This window comes from Indicator indicator, chromosome Z (assembly GCF_027791375.1).
Source record: "Indicator indicator isolate 239-I01 chromosome Z, UM_Iind_1.1, whole genome shotgun sequence".
NCBI classification, from domain to species: Eukaryota; Metazoa; Chordata; class Aves; order Piciformes; family Indicatoridae; genus Indicator; species Indicator indicator.
Genome location: NC_072053.1, coordinates 38,545,154 through 38,561,652, shown reverse-complemented (window position 1 = coordinate 38,561,652; position 16,499 = coordinate 38,545,154). Strand labels below are relative to the sequence as shown.

Sequence of the window (16,499 nt, the reverse complement as noted above, 5' to 3'; positions counted from 1 at the left end):
GGCTGCACAATATGTGACTCATATCTCTGTCTTACTCTTTTTTTCCTTTTATTCTTCACAGTCAGATGGTACCAAATGATTACTTGATGTTTGTGTAATTCACTAAGTGGACAGTGTAGAAATATACTGCGTATGAGCACTATTTTTACATACCTGTGATATATCTATCTTAATGGCAATTCTAATGGTTTTCTTGAGAAAATGCTCTCTTTTTATAGTGCCAGGCAGAGAGCTGTCTGAGGAGGAAATACATGTCCATCATAAACTCCTTACTTTGTGCAAATGATAACTGTCCAGTCATTCTTTACTTACCTGTAACAAAATCTTTGTCCACTTTAGTTTAATGGGATGAGGACTCTGTCACAAACTTATCTGGACCATTATTTGAGCTGTGAGTTTCATATGGGCTGTGTACCTGGGATTTTCACATGCACAGTGTCTCTCCAGTGTATGTGATGAAGGACAAGAGCTTCTTGCATATAGGAGAGATTCTTGCACTATACATCTATTTACCATATTTTAAAATCTTCACAAGGAAATAATGCTATCATGTTAACTCTTTATTCTGCATCTTGACATCATGGGTGTTGGCTATTGTCTACTAATTCAAAGAAATGCAGTTGACATAACTCTCTGTGTGTGCAGTTTAAATAGTTTTATACAAGAACAACTTAATGTAATCCAGAGTGCAGTCCTGAGAAGAAAGGTTCAGCTCCTGGAACTTTATTAGCCAACCTGTTTTCCCTTTTTTTGTTATGAAAACACAGAATACTGATGCTACAGCTAGTTCTCTAACAGATACTATCTCAAACAAGGGGCCAGCTGTGTAGGGCGTGAATGGCATCTAGTTCCATGTTATCTTACATTCAGAAGTAGTGTAGATTATGTTGGGCACAGCACCAGGTGAAGAAAGGAAAAAGCTCCTGATACCAATTATGAGAGTTTGCTATATCATGTTTGGGCTTCAGTTCAATGACCTCCACACTGTGAGCTGGTGCACTGCAGACGTGGACAAAGACGTTTAGAATAGTGCCAAGTAACTGAAAGGAGGAGAACAGTGTCTGCTCTTTCCTATTTGTAGCTCTCCATTTTATAAGGTTGATATTTGTAACACTGAATCAGGAAAAGAACATTTATCTAGGAAATCTGAATTATTTTTCTATACTCTCTTTGAATCTTAAAAAATCATTTTGAGAGTTTTTAAGTTAGTGAAAGTGCTTTGTGCACTTTTGTGGGTTGTCTTTCAAATAGTGGTTACTGTATCAATGTGTCATAGAATTGTTTCAGTTGCAAGAGACTTTTAAGATCATCAGGTCCAACCACTACTGAGTCTGGTGCTAAACTGTGTCCCTTAGCACCACATCTATATGTCTTTTAAACACCTGCAGGGATGGAGATTCAACCATCTCCCTTGGGAGTTTAGATAGTATTCTTTAGCTGACGCGAGGAGTGAGCAAACACAGAGGATTGACTCACAATAGCTCATCCCCAAGGTAAGCAGTTTTCCTGCCAGACTTCAGCTAGAAATAGTGAAAGCTACTGCCAGATTATTCTGCATCAGGAACAGGATGCTATGAGAAAGGCACAAACATAGAATGAGCAAAGAGCTATGTGAAAGGATATGTCAGCATGCATCTTGAATGGTCTTGCCAGCTGGCTCAGTCTGCTGTAGATTGGAATGTTTGTTTTTGGTAACCAGGCAATCTGATCTAGTTGGAAGTGTCCCTGCTCACTGCAGGGGGGGGGTTGGCCAAGATGACCTTTGAGGGTGCCTTCCAGCCCACTGCAATCTGTGAATCTGTACATGAATCTGATTCAGCAGTAAACTCACAAGTGTGTGCTATTGCTGTTCGAGAGAAGCGTTTATTTTAAAAGCATTATTAAAGGAGGTAAAAACAGTCAATAACAGTGTAGCTTCTAAGTCTAGTTTTGATTATCTTTCTTTTTATTTTATTATATCACAGCTCATTATTAAATGTCAGGAATGAACATTTAAGCACTGATGGGTTGTGAATTCCTAACATGCTTTGCAGTGTTGTTTGCAGTTTCGTTGCAGTTAATCCTTTAAAAAAAAATAAAAATTGAAAACATCATTTGCAACTAAGTCTGCAAAGTGCCCCTAGCTCCTGCAAAAGACAATTAATTGAATGGGCTCTCTAGAGTGTGCAGAGCCTCCAAATTCTGCCTGCTGTGGAAGAGAAAGCATGCTTCTGGTTTTTCTTTTTCCTTTTTCCCCCCCCCTCTTATTCTTTTATATTAAGTCAAAATGCTCTTTTCCTGCGAGTTTTCAGACACAACACTGAAATTTTCTTCTGAGTTATTTCCTATGTGGCCGATTTAACCTAGTTACATATGTGTAAATTAGGCATTTATCTCATTGTGTATACACAGAAGTGTACTGCAAGACTACTAAGTAAAATGCAAGTACTATGTTTCACTCACCTTTGTTACCTAGATCTCCCCATAAGGTCTGAGTTCCCAGGTGCAGGTTCAGGCTGACTCATGACGTTCAGTAAGGACAAATGCAGGATCCTGCACCTGGGGAGGAATAACAGCAGGCACCAGTACAGGTTAGGGCCTGCCCTGCTGGAAAGCAGCTCCACAGAGAAAGACCTTGAAGTGCTGGTGGACAGCAAGTTCTCCATGGAACAACAATGTGCTGTTGTGGCCAAGAGAGCCAATGGTCTCTGGGAGTGCATCAAGAAAAGTGTGTCCAGCAGGTCTAGGGAGGTTCTTCTCCTCCTGTACTCTGCTCTGGAGTCTTGTGTCCAGTTTTAGGCTCCCCAATTCAAGAGAGACAGGGACCTGCTGGAGAGAATCCAAAAAGCAGCCACAAGGATGATTAGAGAACTTGAGCATCTCCCCTGTGAAGAGAGACTGAGACCTGGGGCTGTTGAGTACCGAGAAGACTGAGAGGGGATCTGATCGATGTCTATAAATATCTGAGGGGTGGGTGTCAAGTGGAGGGGGCCAGGCTCTTTTCGGTGGTGCACAGTTACAAGACAAGGAACGATGGATACAAACTTGAACATAGAAAGTTTCGCCTCAACATGAGGAAAATCTTTACAGTGAGGGTGACAGAGCACTGGAACAGGCTGTCTGGAGAGGTTGTGGAGTCTCCTCTGGACAACTTCAAAACCCACCTGCACTGCACCCTTCTCCTCTCTCCATTCTCATTATGTGTGAATTGCATTACCTGTACATCAACCCTCAGTGCTGCTTTAGCAAGCAGAGGTCCCATGTGCACACTTCTGTAGGAATGTTAATGGAAATACACTGGCTCCTAGCCACAATCCAGAAGAAGTTTGCCACTGTGCCTTTTCTATGTGACATGTTTTTAAGCACAGAGACATGTAGAAGGATTTGAGGTTGGAAGGTTTCTTTGGGTTGGTATATGGAAATTACCAATATAATTTTTTTATTTTTAAAATACTTTTTATTCATGATTTCAAATGGAATGCCCCAGGCAAGCATTTCTAATTACTAGTAATGAATGAATAGGCAAATAGTTAGGTTCAGGTGTCCGTCAGCACAGGTTAGAATCATGGAATCATAGAATCAGTCAGGGTTGGAAGGAATCACAAGGATCATCTAGTTCCAATCCCCCTGCCATGGGCAGGGACACCTCACACTACATCAGGCTGGCCAGAGCCTCATCCAGCCTGGCCTTAAATACCTCCAGGGATGGGGCCTCAACCACCTCCCTGGACAACCCATTCCAGGCTCTCACCACTCTCATGGTGAAGAACTTCTTCCTCATGTCCAGTCTGAATCTCCCCATTTCCAGCTTTATTCCATTCCCCCTAGTCCTATCACTACCTGATAGCCTAAAAAGTCCCTCCCCAGCTTTCTTGTAGGCCCCCTTCAGCTACTGGAAGGCCACAAGAAGGTCATCTCAGAGCCTTCTCCAGACTGAACAGCCCCAACTCTTTCAGTCTGTCCTCATAGGAGAGGAGCTCCAGCTCTCTGATCATCCTGGTGGCCTTTCTCTGGACACCTTCCAGCATGTCCATATCCCTCTTGTAATAGGGGCTCCAGAACTGGATGCAGTACTCCAGGTGTGGTCTCACCAGAGCTGAGTAGAGGGGGAGAATCACCTCCCTAGACCTGCTGGCCACACTTCTCTTGATGCAGCCCAGGATCTGGTTGGCTTTCTGGGCTGCAAGTGCACACTGACAGCTCATGTTGAGCTTCTCATCCACCAGCACCCCCAAGTCCCTCTCCTCAGGGCTGATTTCCAGCCACTCACTGCCCAGCCTGTATCTGTGCTTGGGATTGCCTCGACCCAGATGCAGGACCTTACATTTGATCTTATTGAACCTCATGAGGTTGGCTTGTACCCAGCTCTCCAGCCTGTCAAGGTCTCCCTGGATGCCATCCCTTCCCTCCAGCATGTCTGCTGCACCACACAGCTTGATGTTGTCAGCTAACTTGCTGAGAGTGCACTCAATGCCATGAAGGGCAGACCCTGTTTGACAAAGATGATCTGACCTGACCTGAACAAGGTGACCCTCTTAATGGATGAGGGAAAGGCTGTGGATATTGTTTATCTGGACTTCAGTGAAGCCTTTGACACTGTTTCCTGGCTGCTTATGGCTTGAATGTGTGGATGCTTCACTGGGTCAGGCCCAAAAGAGTGGTGGTGAATGGAAATGAATCCAGTTGGCAGCCAGTGGTGTTTCCTAGGGAAGAGTATTTGAGCCAGTTGTCTTTCATGTCTTTATTAATGATCTGGGGGAGGGAATTGGTGCACCCCTCAGTAAGTTTGTGGGTGACACTAAGTTGGGTAGAAGAGTTGATCTGCTTGATGCTAGGAAGACTGGATTGATGGGCCGAGGTCAGTTGCATGAGTTTTAACAAGGTCCCAACCCCACACAATGTCGCAAGCTTGGGATAGAGTGGCTGGAAGGCTGCCTGGCAGAAAAGGACCTGGGAGTGCTGGTTGACAGGCAGCTGAACATGAGCCAGCAGTGTGCTCAGGTGGTTAATGGGGCCAGACGCATCCTGGCCTGTACCAGGAATACCATGGCTAGCAGGAGTTGGGAAGTGATCATGCCCTCGTACCCAGATCTGGTGAGGCCCAGCCTCTAATACTGTGTTCAGTTTCGGGCCCCTCACTACATGAAGGACATTGAATTGTTGAAGCATGTCCAGAGAAGGACAAAAAAGCAGGTGAAGGGTCTAGAGAACAAGTCTTATGAGGAGAGGCTGAGAGAAGTGGGGTTGTTTAGTCTGGAGAAGAGGAAGCTGAGGGGAGACCTCATTGCTCTCTAGAACTACCTGAAATGTTGTAGTGAGGTAGGTGTTGGTCTCTTCTCCCTAGTGTCAGGTGATAACAGAACAAGAGGAAGTGGCCTGAAATAGGAGGTTTAGACTGGATATTAGCGAAAATTTATTTACTGAAAGAGTGGTCAGGCATTGGAATAGGTTGCCCAGAGAAGTGGTGGAGTCACAGTCCCTGGAGGTGTTCGAGAAATGTGTGGACATGGCACTTCAGGACATGGTTTAATGGCCATGGTAGTCTTGTGTTGATGGTTGGACTCAATGATCTTCGAGGTCTTTATAAACCAAAACAATTCTGTGATTCTATATAACACACAAAACATTTAGACATGCCCCTCTCAAATATCTGTAGGCTGTGATTTCATGTTTCCCATGAAAGGATCTTTGCTTATAATCTTCTATTCTCTGAGATACCTTTCTCATTGTTTCTGAACTGCTATATGGTACCCAAAGGGGTTTTGTCATATGATGCTGACCCAAACATCCCATTATTTTTAAGGAGGGAGATGAGCTTTTAATCCTGTCAGCTAGTTTGTTTGCTACACATGCTTTCTTACTGCTCATGGACATCAGTAGATCCCTTGCATGAAAGCTGAGTGTATGGTATAAATATGCTTTCCTAACTACTCAGTATGGAAAGTACTAATTCCTGAATATGTGCAAGGATGAAATTGAGCTGACTATCCCTGTTACAGTCTGGTGGGCTGAAATTCCCCTCCCACATTAACAATAACCAGGCTAACTCAGCTCAGAAGCAAATGAAGCTGTATTTACAGGCAAAACTACAATCTATGATGAAATGCAATGAATGTGTACAAATATACACTATTCACAACATTTACAAATATGCACAATCAACAGAAAAACACAACAAAGCCCCCTGGCCCCAGAGGGGCCCTGCTTCTCCTTCTCCCCTCCTCCCCCACCCTAAAGGACCCCCCCCCAGACCCCACTGTCAGAAGGAAGAAAGCCAAGCAGCAGAGAGGCTGTTAAACTTAGCTTGTCAAGGTCAGTATGTGTGTGTGTGTGTTATCTCCCAAAGCCAGCAGACTGCTCAGCAGAGAAACACCAGACAGAAAGACAAGAGAGAGACTGCCCATACCTTGTTTTGAGTACTGACTCTTAAACATTTCTATATCTCCAATGGAAGTGTTTAGAATAATCATTATTTTGCTTTCTTACACCCAGTTGTGATTTATTTACATTCTTTCACCTTTCTGCTTGAACTCTGTGAGAAGAAATTAAAGGTCTAGCCCTGAAACCACCACACTATCCAGATTAGAATTTCTAATTCTCTCCTAGTACTTTTTGAAGTCAAATCTGATTGTAAGCCAGTATCTGCAGTAAGAGTTATATACAGAAGATGCATTTTTTGGTCATTTTTGGTATGACTTGCCACCACACATTCTTCATCAGGAAAACAGCGCACCAGCCCTTAGGCAATAATCTGTTTACCAATAAAATCTCCTATGTCTGTGTCACTCTTTGGCCTATTTTTGGACAGTTGGGGCCCAAAATTTCTATGTAACATCTTGGAGGTAATGCAATGTATTTTCCTTTTTCCTTTATGCATGGAGAGTGGTGAGAACAAGGAGCCTCAGTACTGCCAAAGAAGAGCTTGATTCACAGTTTTTCTTAAAAGAAAGTTTTTCTTACTGAATTTCTGATGTTTAATTTCCAACATGTACTCTAATAACATATTACAGAAAACAGAAATTAATGCATACCACATTTTTTTATCTAAAAAAGCCATCTTTCAGACTCCAAGCAAAATCACCAAGGCTTTGACTCAGCAACAATTTTTTATGGAGTACAAAAGACCTTGATTCCATGAGAAAAATCTTCAGGCCAACCTACTGCAGAATGTCTGTCTGTGCCTCTTAGGTTGCATATCTGTCCCTGCTTTACCAAGAAGCACATTTTTTGTTATATAAATATATTTCTCAACATAGATTTAAGTGTAAATTCATTCTATGCTTAATTATCACCTAAGGAATAATAAAAAAAAAATTAAAACCCCAACAACTTAAGAACAAAACCCCTGTTGGGGTCTTGGTTCTCTTCTGTGTGGACTCACTGCTACTGCTGCGTGGGTTGGACACTCACCCTGGTACTTATCATCAGCAGGCCATGTAGATCATCAGCTAGCAGTCCTTCTGAGTCTTATATGCCTGTCCCCTCAGCCAATCTTGGCATCAGTGACAGACCTTCAGATTTTATGCAGACCTTACTTGGGTAATCTTAGTTATTTTTTAATTAAGCATTTCCTGAGATTTCTTAGGCAGCAGCCCACTGTGAAATCTGGAGAGTATCAGTTCAGACTGCAGGACTGCAGAGTAAAGATTTCCTGAAAATTTTCAGCTTTTGCCTCTCAGTCAATGCCTCTCACAAGCTGGAATCATGATGTCCACTAGGTGGATGGTGTTTGGAAGTAGAAGCAACTGGAAGAAGTCTTAGGAAGTTTCATATTGAAGCTTATTTGTTGGTAGAAAATAATTTAGGTCCTGGTGGTACTGCAGTCAAGGTTTTTATCATTCTCACAACCATGGTTCCTCATACTATCCCTTGTACATCTGTCAAGGACTTTTACTGACCACTTTTTTCATAGAATCATAGAATGGTCTGGGTTGGAAGGGACCTCCAAAGGTGATCTAGCCCAACCCCCTCTGCAGTAAGCAGGGACATCCTCAGCTAGATCTGGCTGCCCAGAGCCTTGTTGAGCCTGACCATGAATATCTTCTTGACCTTATTGTAGGTTTCTATGGGCATCTTCAGACCGTCTGCCCTCCACATCATGCTGACACTCAGAAGAATGTACAACATGGTGCTCCTTGCAATATGGTTCCTCCATTTGAAGACTGCTTAATTCCCACATCAGCAGGTCAGGCAGGACTGGGCATTTTCCATCAGACCTTTTCATCTCATTCTGCTATTACAGGTAAGTGACAGGAGGGGACTTTGTGGACGACTGTGTATATTTTGTGGACTGACAGATCTGCTTGATCTGTGTGACTGGGATCTGTCATGGTGGACTTGAATCTTCACTAAAAGGTGAAGATTTTCAAGTTGTTCTGGATTTTCTGGCATTGGGTCACAGTAAGATCTGGTCCGTATACAGACTGCACTAGGGGCCAGACAGTCATAGGTTATGTATTTGCCTTGACGTGCCATTCATTGAGCCCTGTGTAGTATTTGCATAGTCACTCTACTCTGCTCTAAGTACTGTAACAGGGGCCTAAAATAATTCAAACCACTGATTTTGCTTTATTCATGTTTGATTTCTCTCAGTCTTGAATGTAATCTATTTGCATTTCCATGACAAGAACACCTGACTTAGTCTCTTCCTAGCTGAAAAGTACATAAGGGGCTTGCATGCTGCTCTGGAAGGATGAAAATCATCTGTGTTAGTTTAGGGTTGAATTAACAAGGCAGGAATTATAAAAATATAGTTATTTTTATTTTCCCAAAAATCCCACCCCAAAATTATGTACAAAACTGTTAAACATTATTTACAGGTTCTATTTGGTCACGAATTCTTCCAGGATGCTTACGACAATTTTTAATACAAATTCGAGAGTTCAGAGACTGGAAAAGGTTAAGCCACAAATAGCTTCACCCCACTTAGAAATCAAAAGGCTGACCAATAACCCTTAGGGAAATATGAGGAGGCTGGTTTTACTCAGGAAAATCGGAGTAGGAATTTGGAGTGGGTCCCCGGCTCGCTCTCTCTGACAGGCTCCAGAAACTGCCGATCTGTGATGCGATTCGAGGCTCACGGCTTTACAGGATCGGTCCCAGGGAGAAGCGAAACGGCAGGCAGGTCCCGGGCAGGCAGGGTCACGGCAGGATCTCTCCGAGCAGGATCGGTCCCAGGCTGCGGTGGGGCAGGCAGGTCCCACAGCTGGGCCGGTCCGGGGAGAAGTGAGCAAGAGCGGCGAGAGACGAGCGCCCAAAATGGCAGAGCCGAAATGAGCTGGCCCAAACCACGGGTGAGCCGTGTGAAAGGGAGAGCGACAGAAAGGGAGAGCGCCGACTGCTCTCTGCTCACCCTTTTATATATTCCTAGACAATCTGTCCAGGCCAAAATGTGAAATATCCCCCGTATCACATTTCCAAATCCCAGCGGGCTTCTCCCCACACCGGTAAATACCTGTGGGTCCTCCACCCGGCAGGGACAATCGGTGGTGATTACTGTCACCAGGGCAGGGGAAGAGCGTTTCACACCTCTGTCTCCCCTGTTCAGACCTCTGCTGATAGACAATGAGGGAAGGTGGGGGGATTTGGAGCACCCTGCAACATTGTCTGAATATGGAGGATCAGCAAAAGACAGCCGACCTAATGGTAGAGCTTAAGCACAACTGACACCCAAGTTTTTAAATAAAAAGGCCACCAGGATGATCAGAGGGCTGGAGCTCCTCTCCTATGAGGACAGACTGAGAGAGTTGGGGCTGTTCAGTCTGGAGAAGAGAAGGCTCTGAGGTGACCTTATTGTGGCCTTCCAGTAGCTGAAGGGGACTACAAGAAAGCTGGGGAGGGACTTTTTAGGCTATCAGGTAGTGACAGGACTAGGGGGAATGGAATAAAGCTGGAAGTGGGGAGATTCAGGCTGGACGTGAGGAAGAAGTTCTTCACCATGAGAGTGGTGAGAGCCTGGAATGGGTTGTCCAGGGAGGTGGTTGAGGCCCCATCCCTGGAGGTGTTTAAGGCCAGGCTGGATGAGGCTCTGGCCAGCCTGATCTAGCATGAGGTGTCCCTGCCCATGGCAGGGGGATTGGAACTAGATGATCCTTGTGGTCCCTTCCAACCCTGACTGATTCTATGCACCCAGAAATATTTCATTAACATTCGTTGTGCTTTGAAATTTCTTTTACCCTTGGTCTTTCATTCATGCATTAAGAAGCTCATGCACCTGTGACTTGAAAGAGTTATCTCACAGTGTGTAAAGATGTCACCCAAAAGACAGGAGGTTTTCTGTAAACAGGAACTCCTGTGATTACTGCTATCATGTGCCAGTGTCAGCTTTACAGCAAATTAGTTCTACACTATTTTATAGCCTCTTATATCTTTGATATAATGAAGTTAGATAGGCAAGAATTAAGTTTATTTTTTAAATTAGCACACTTTTTGTACCCAGTAAATGGGCACAACTAGCACTTGCTAGTAGTGATGAAGTCTGCTGTACTTCAGTCTTTAGTCTGACAAAACTGAAATTCTTCCCTTTATAAGCAGTAAGTTGTGTAATTATTAAATAATTTCATGCATATGTTGGCATGCTTGTGTTTGTCTGGTTTAAAACCATTTCCAGTTCTCTGCATAAATATTAGGATATTCTCCATGAAGCAGTTATCCTGATTAATTTTTTTAACTCTTTTTTTCCAGCAGGGTCTACAGGTATCTTTGGTGATTCAGCTCACACCATGCCAGAGGATAGCAGTTTGCTACAAGTAAATGCAGTGGATTGTTGTCCTAACCAGCTTTCTTCTGTCTACACTGAAGGCTAAAGTAATATAAATCTAGTTACAAGTACTAATTACAAGAACTAGTCACGTTTCATCTTGTTCTTCTGGTGTTTCTCTACAAAAATTTTCTGTACCTGAAACTGCCATGTATGTATGGGGATATGAATTAATATACATACATAGTGGAGAGGAAAAAAGCAGTCACTGAACATTCATCCTGTAATCAAGCAGTCAGCTGAGAAGCAGAATGTTTGGAGAGCACAAGCTTTGCCAAAACCTTAGAAATTGTTGCTTTTCATCAGTGACACTGCAGCTCCACTTTTTTGTTCGTTCTTCTTTTTAATTTCTCAAAGGGAATTCACAGACTGAATAAGAAAACTGCTTGTTGGCTGTAACCTTTTCAAGCTGAATGGGTGGACTTATTGAAGAACATGGCTAAAAAAATTCCTTTAAAAAGAAAAAAAATAAAAGGAGAACAAGTAAAACCAGAGCCAACACAGCTTTTTGCACAACCTGTTCACATGTGATGCTTCCAAGTTAAGCACACACCAACATCAAAAAGGGAGAGAAATTACACATATACCCAGTCACTACCCACTGGAGGCGTTAGTGTAGCTTCTTTTTGGAGTCAAAGTTCACTGGTACCGGATTTTCTTACAGGTGTTTTGTCCTTCCTTCTGTATTTTAAGCCATACAATATGGCCATTGCTATTTTTCCAGTACTCCTTCTGACCTTTTTGCTCCTGACTATTTGCAGTGAATAGAGAGGGTTAAATGCACTACATGAGAAGGTACATGAACTTCATCTGTATTAAGCACACTGCCTAGATAAGTAGATTTTCTCTTTCTGTTGATTTTTAATTATATTTTAGAGCTTTATTGCTGTATGAGCTATGGTACTAGGTGGGAAGTTTAAATAGTCTGTAGAATGGATTTTCCTTAAATTCCACAGCTTTTTTTCAAAAGTGATCTGTACTGATTCAATTAAATTTTTGTTGCCCTAACATTTTTCATTTCCATAACACATTTGTTATGTGCCCTTTGGTTACTTAGAGATGTAAACTGAACTAGTTTGGTTGTCTTGACTTTTCTGCTCAATGTCAGGCTTTGGTCCTTGAACGTATTCTGTGATGCAAGCAAATGAGGTTGCTCTTCATGAAAGGTACACTTGTATGAATTAAAACACTGTTTTGCAATGGAGATGTGTCATCACTGTGATCCTATATGCCTTGAAAACACCTCTTACATTATAATAAGACTACTAAGACTGGGTCTTTTAAGTTATTCATCCCTATTCATCCATTTTGTGGACTTCTTACTGTGCGATGTGCATCTTAGTATTCTCATGATCTGTTTTAATAAGAAAAACAAAAATCCAAAGTTTGTTCTTACAGACTAGACCATGACTGTGCTCCTAAAATAATTCATCTTGAAAGATGTTTATAAAAAAAAAAAAAAAAAAAAGAAAAAAGAAAAAAAAATGTTTCTACCTTTTTTTTTTTTTTTTTAATCCTGAGAAGTTTTTGAGAGTTGCTGAAGGCTGTTTGGGTCACATTCATAATTTAATTTGGACATGTTTAATATATCCAGATGTTTATAAACACTGGCAGTCTTTTGAGGTTTGTATTCATGAAATATATTCTTATATACAGGCATAATAGAGTACATATTTAAAGGAGAGATTTTCATCCAATAAAGGGAAAAAATACATGAATAAACCATGCACATAAGTGATATACAAGAATAAGTAATATGGCTGAAATACAAAGAATTCTGTAATAAATTCTGCCTCCTTTTACTTGGTTTCTCACATGACAAGTGAATGTGTCTCTCTGCTTCAGCTTACAATAGAAGGTCTAGTTTGCATTGGGTTAAATGACATCAGGCTTCCCTACACAATTATACATAAACAGGCAAAAAGACAGTCCTTTTGCATTACTGAGTGGTCTGGCCCAGTGCATTGACAGCAAGTTTTGCTTTTTAATAAAGCTTTAGTTTTTTGCTATCTTAAAGCCCATTCTGTGGTCACTGCATATGCATAACTTGGTTCAGCTGAAATCATTGGGTAATGCTGAACACTTTAGTGTCAAATGTGTAGGACTGTGTTTTGTTCCACTAGAGTCAGATCAGGCCCAGTGTGTAGGTATGCATGCATATGTACAATTATATTTTTGAACATATGTATTAATAATTGAAGGTTCTCTTAACTACATGGTTATCCAGAGTTTGTCAGTTACTGTATAAAAAAACTGAAATACTGCTGCTGACTTCAGATCTGTACCACCTTGACTTTTAAATCTTTTGAAATAGCATTTCTGTAATCTGTAATTCTGTAAAAATGTATGAGCTGTTCAGTAGAAAAGGGGCTTGTCCCTCATAAAAATTCCTGACCAAAGGCAGAGTATAGAATTCAAAAAAGGGTATTTGTAACTTGGAGGTGCGTCGGTTTACATTCAGAAAAGGAAACTTTTGCAAGTCATTCATTTATTCATATAGATGTAGATATGATATATATTTGCAGCTGTCTGTGAGCCTTAAAAAGAAGGATCGAGAGTACAATTAAATTAGGCGTGTAAGAATGGGATATCGGTCAATAGAAAGATACGCCGTTGTTTACTTCTTCATCAACAACAGAGGATTCTTCTTTTTGTTATTGTCTTTGGAGTCTGAACTTTGGGGATCACCTTTTATCACTGAGGGCAATTGTATAAAGAAGAACCATTTCATCTCATTTTGCCTTATTTTAATATTTAAACAGGGAATTGCATTTGTCATATATGAAAATGAAAAATGGTGCTGGTAAAAATACATAGCATAATGCCAGTTACTGACTCATATGCAAATACTTGTGCCCTCAGTGATTTTTTATGTTGTTATTCTACTTCATAGATTGTTAACTTTCTAAAGGGATTCATTGCTAAGAGATAAATTAATCTTAGAGTATGGATATTAATCAATACTCTGATGAAATTATATGCAGCCATTCTTTCATATTTTCAGACTAAAATGGTCTGTTTATATCTGCATTAGACATGGGTCTACACTGAAGTCTAAAGTACAGTTTCAAAGCCCATTTATACACATGTGAGTATATGAGAGTGCATGTATGTATATAGATCTCCCTTTCTCTGTGTGTATATATATATATTTTTTATATATATATATATATGTGTATATATATATATATATGCATGTGTATATACACACACATACATGTAGGCATTATGGTTTATTAATACTGGTTGCTGAAGTATTGCGGTGCTAAGGTCATCTGTTACATTGGTGTTTTGTTTCCAACTGTCTGAAGAGGTGTGAAGGAGTATCAAAATTACATTTTAACTATTTATTCCCTGTTTTCCCTGTGTAATTTTACAGCTCTTTTTACTTGTTTGTATCTTTTTTTCTTCTTTTTTTTTTTTTGGTATGTTTCTTTCTTTTTTATTTGTTTGATTGATGTTTATTTTCTAAGGACAGATAAAGCAAAAGGCCACAATTTAAGAGTAGCTGAATGGAATTTTATTTAAGAAAAAAGAAATCCCTTTATTCTGTACAGAAAGCAGCATATTGTGTAATATTTTTTACACAAAGCACTTTGGTGAGGAGAGAAAGTGGGAGTATGTTTTTCCTAACCCTTACATATTTATACATGCTTATATACACACATATGAACTCCATTTGCCATACTGTATATCTGCCTGATATATGCTCTAAAGACATATCTGTTGCATACTATGAAAAATAAATTTTCAGAAGAATTAGTCTGGATTTGATTATTGTTATAGTGAGGCTACAGATTTGTAGAGATAAATTAATGCCTCATTGTGTGTTTACACCCTGGGTGGAGACAAATAAAAGAAGAACATTCAATTACATTTTTGTGCTGTGACCATTTTTATTGATTTCTTTGTTCATGTAGTTCTACAATACAACATGTAAAGGGATTTTGCTTTTCTATCTGTTTCAACATACTCAGCAATTAAGCTATTTCAGAGCATTTAAGTAAAAGAGCACCTCTTTTCACTATGTATTAGGCAAAATGTTAGCAAAAGAGAGACAGAAATTGATGCATGCTCATATCCACATTGTCCAAAACACATCCTAAGAATCCAGCGTGCTTAGGAAACAAGAGGTTACCTGTGGTCATAAATTAGGCTAGAAATCTAAGGACAAAATACAAACAAATAAATGAAATGCAAAATATTCTGTTGTATCCAAAAGGACCTTTGAAAACAGTGGTCCAAGCTGGTTTTACTATGAAATTAATAGCAAGGTTGGCTCTGGGTCAACAATTAGCAGAACAAAGAAAGAGTAAGCCCAAATTCATTGACTGGTGTACATATGAGCTTAGTGGAGCTTTACTAAAAATTAACTTTGCCCAGTGTAGACTTACACTGCATCATAATTTGATGTAGAAAACTCATTCCACAGTTTAGCAGATATTTTTTGTGAATCCTGTGGGCTACTATGAAGAACTGAGAGATGCTGAATTCAAGTTTTCTTTCAGAATTCAATTTTTCTTTCAGTGGAACCCTTAACATGAGAACTATGCAGGTTCCCTGTGCATTGTGGAGTAACATGGCTTGAAATACTTCAAAGCCATGCACTTTTCTCTGGGTTCCTGACCAAGATCAGTTTTTCTTGATACCCAGAAAACCCTCCTGTAGCTAAATAATGAAAGAATCTATGTCACATCTACATTTCTTCAGTGAATATGATTTCTGAATGAAAATTGCCTGAACTTTTAACCCTGCAAAGTGCTGATATTGTGGATTTCTTCCTATTTCAGAACAAATTCCTATTTTTAACTACCAGATTTTCTCACAGTATGGAAATTTGGGGAGGGGCGGGGGTGTTAGTGGTGGTTATGTCATTGCTTGTATGTAGTTAGAGGAGTTCTCCTGTGAACTTGTGCCCAAGCCCTTCTGTATTCCTGAATTTTTACCAGAACTGCCCTAATGGAAAATAGTTAATTGAAGCTCTGACTGCTATATACCCTTCTCCTTAGAGGCAAGAAAAACCCAAACAGTATTCTTCCATTCTGAATATGAATCTATTTGTATTTATTTTGCTTAATTACAACATAACTTGTATTTGAAGTTAGAGTGACTGTGATTCTGTGTCTGTATGAAAACAGACCTGTCTGTATTTTCTAGGCTGTGATGCTCAGGAAAATGCTTCCTCACATTCAGAATGGCTGTTTCCTACCTTGGAACAATTCATTGCCTCCAACAACATCAAATTACCTGATTTTTTTAAATCCTGTAAACCACAGTAAATAAAGTCTCCTCAAGAAGCAGATGTAAAAAATGGACAGTATTAAAGTAGACAATTTCTGCATGACTGTGTATATTCATACCCTGTAGTATACAGCTACAGGAAACAGAGTGGTAAAAATAATATTAGAGAATGAAAAGTGTTAGTTTTTTAAGGTTGCTGTGTCTTCTTGCAAAATGTTAATTTATCTTTTCTCCTACCTTCCTTGAATCTTTAGTGCACTCATTTAGAAGCTAAGTGTGAAAAATCATTCTACCACATCTTCCCATGCCATTTGTAGATTTACAACCAAAGTAAATTTACCCAGCAGCCAGTGTCATTAATGATTCACAAACAAGACGGGCTGGTTCAGTGAACTGTAACAAGGAACACCGTTCTGTGCGTCTAGTTAAAAGTTCCAATATACCTTTGTTGGAACTGGAACATGCAAACCTCATGCATGGTTGCAACTAGGTACACAGGATAAAGCATTACAAGTACATC

At 40.4% G+C, this 16,499-nt stretch overlaps 1 protein-coding gene across 1 annotated transcript in view; it reads left to right on the top strand.

Annotated features, from left to right (window-relative positions):
* The window catches only part of GLIS3 (GLIS family zinc finger 3), a 174,613-nt gene extending 163,829 nt beyond the window's left edge, over nt 1-10,784 (top strand). Inside the window, exons 9-10 of the mRNA XM_054398070.1 lie at nt 8,039-8,221; nt 10,627-10,784. Coding sequence (XP_054254045.1) covers nt 8,039-8,221; nt 10,627-10,784 — 341 coding nt within the window. The remainder of the gene's footprint in view (nt 1-8,038; nt 8,222-10,626) is intronic.
* The last annotated feature ends 5,715 nt before the right edge of the window (nt 10,785-16,499 follow it).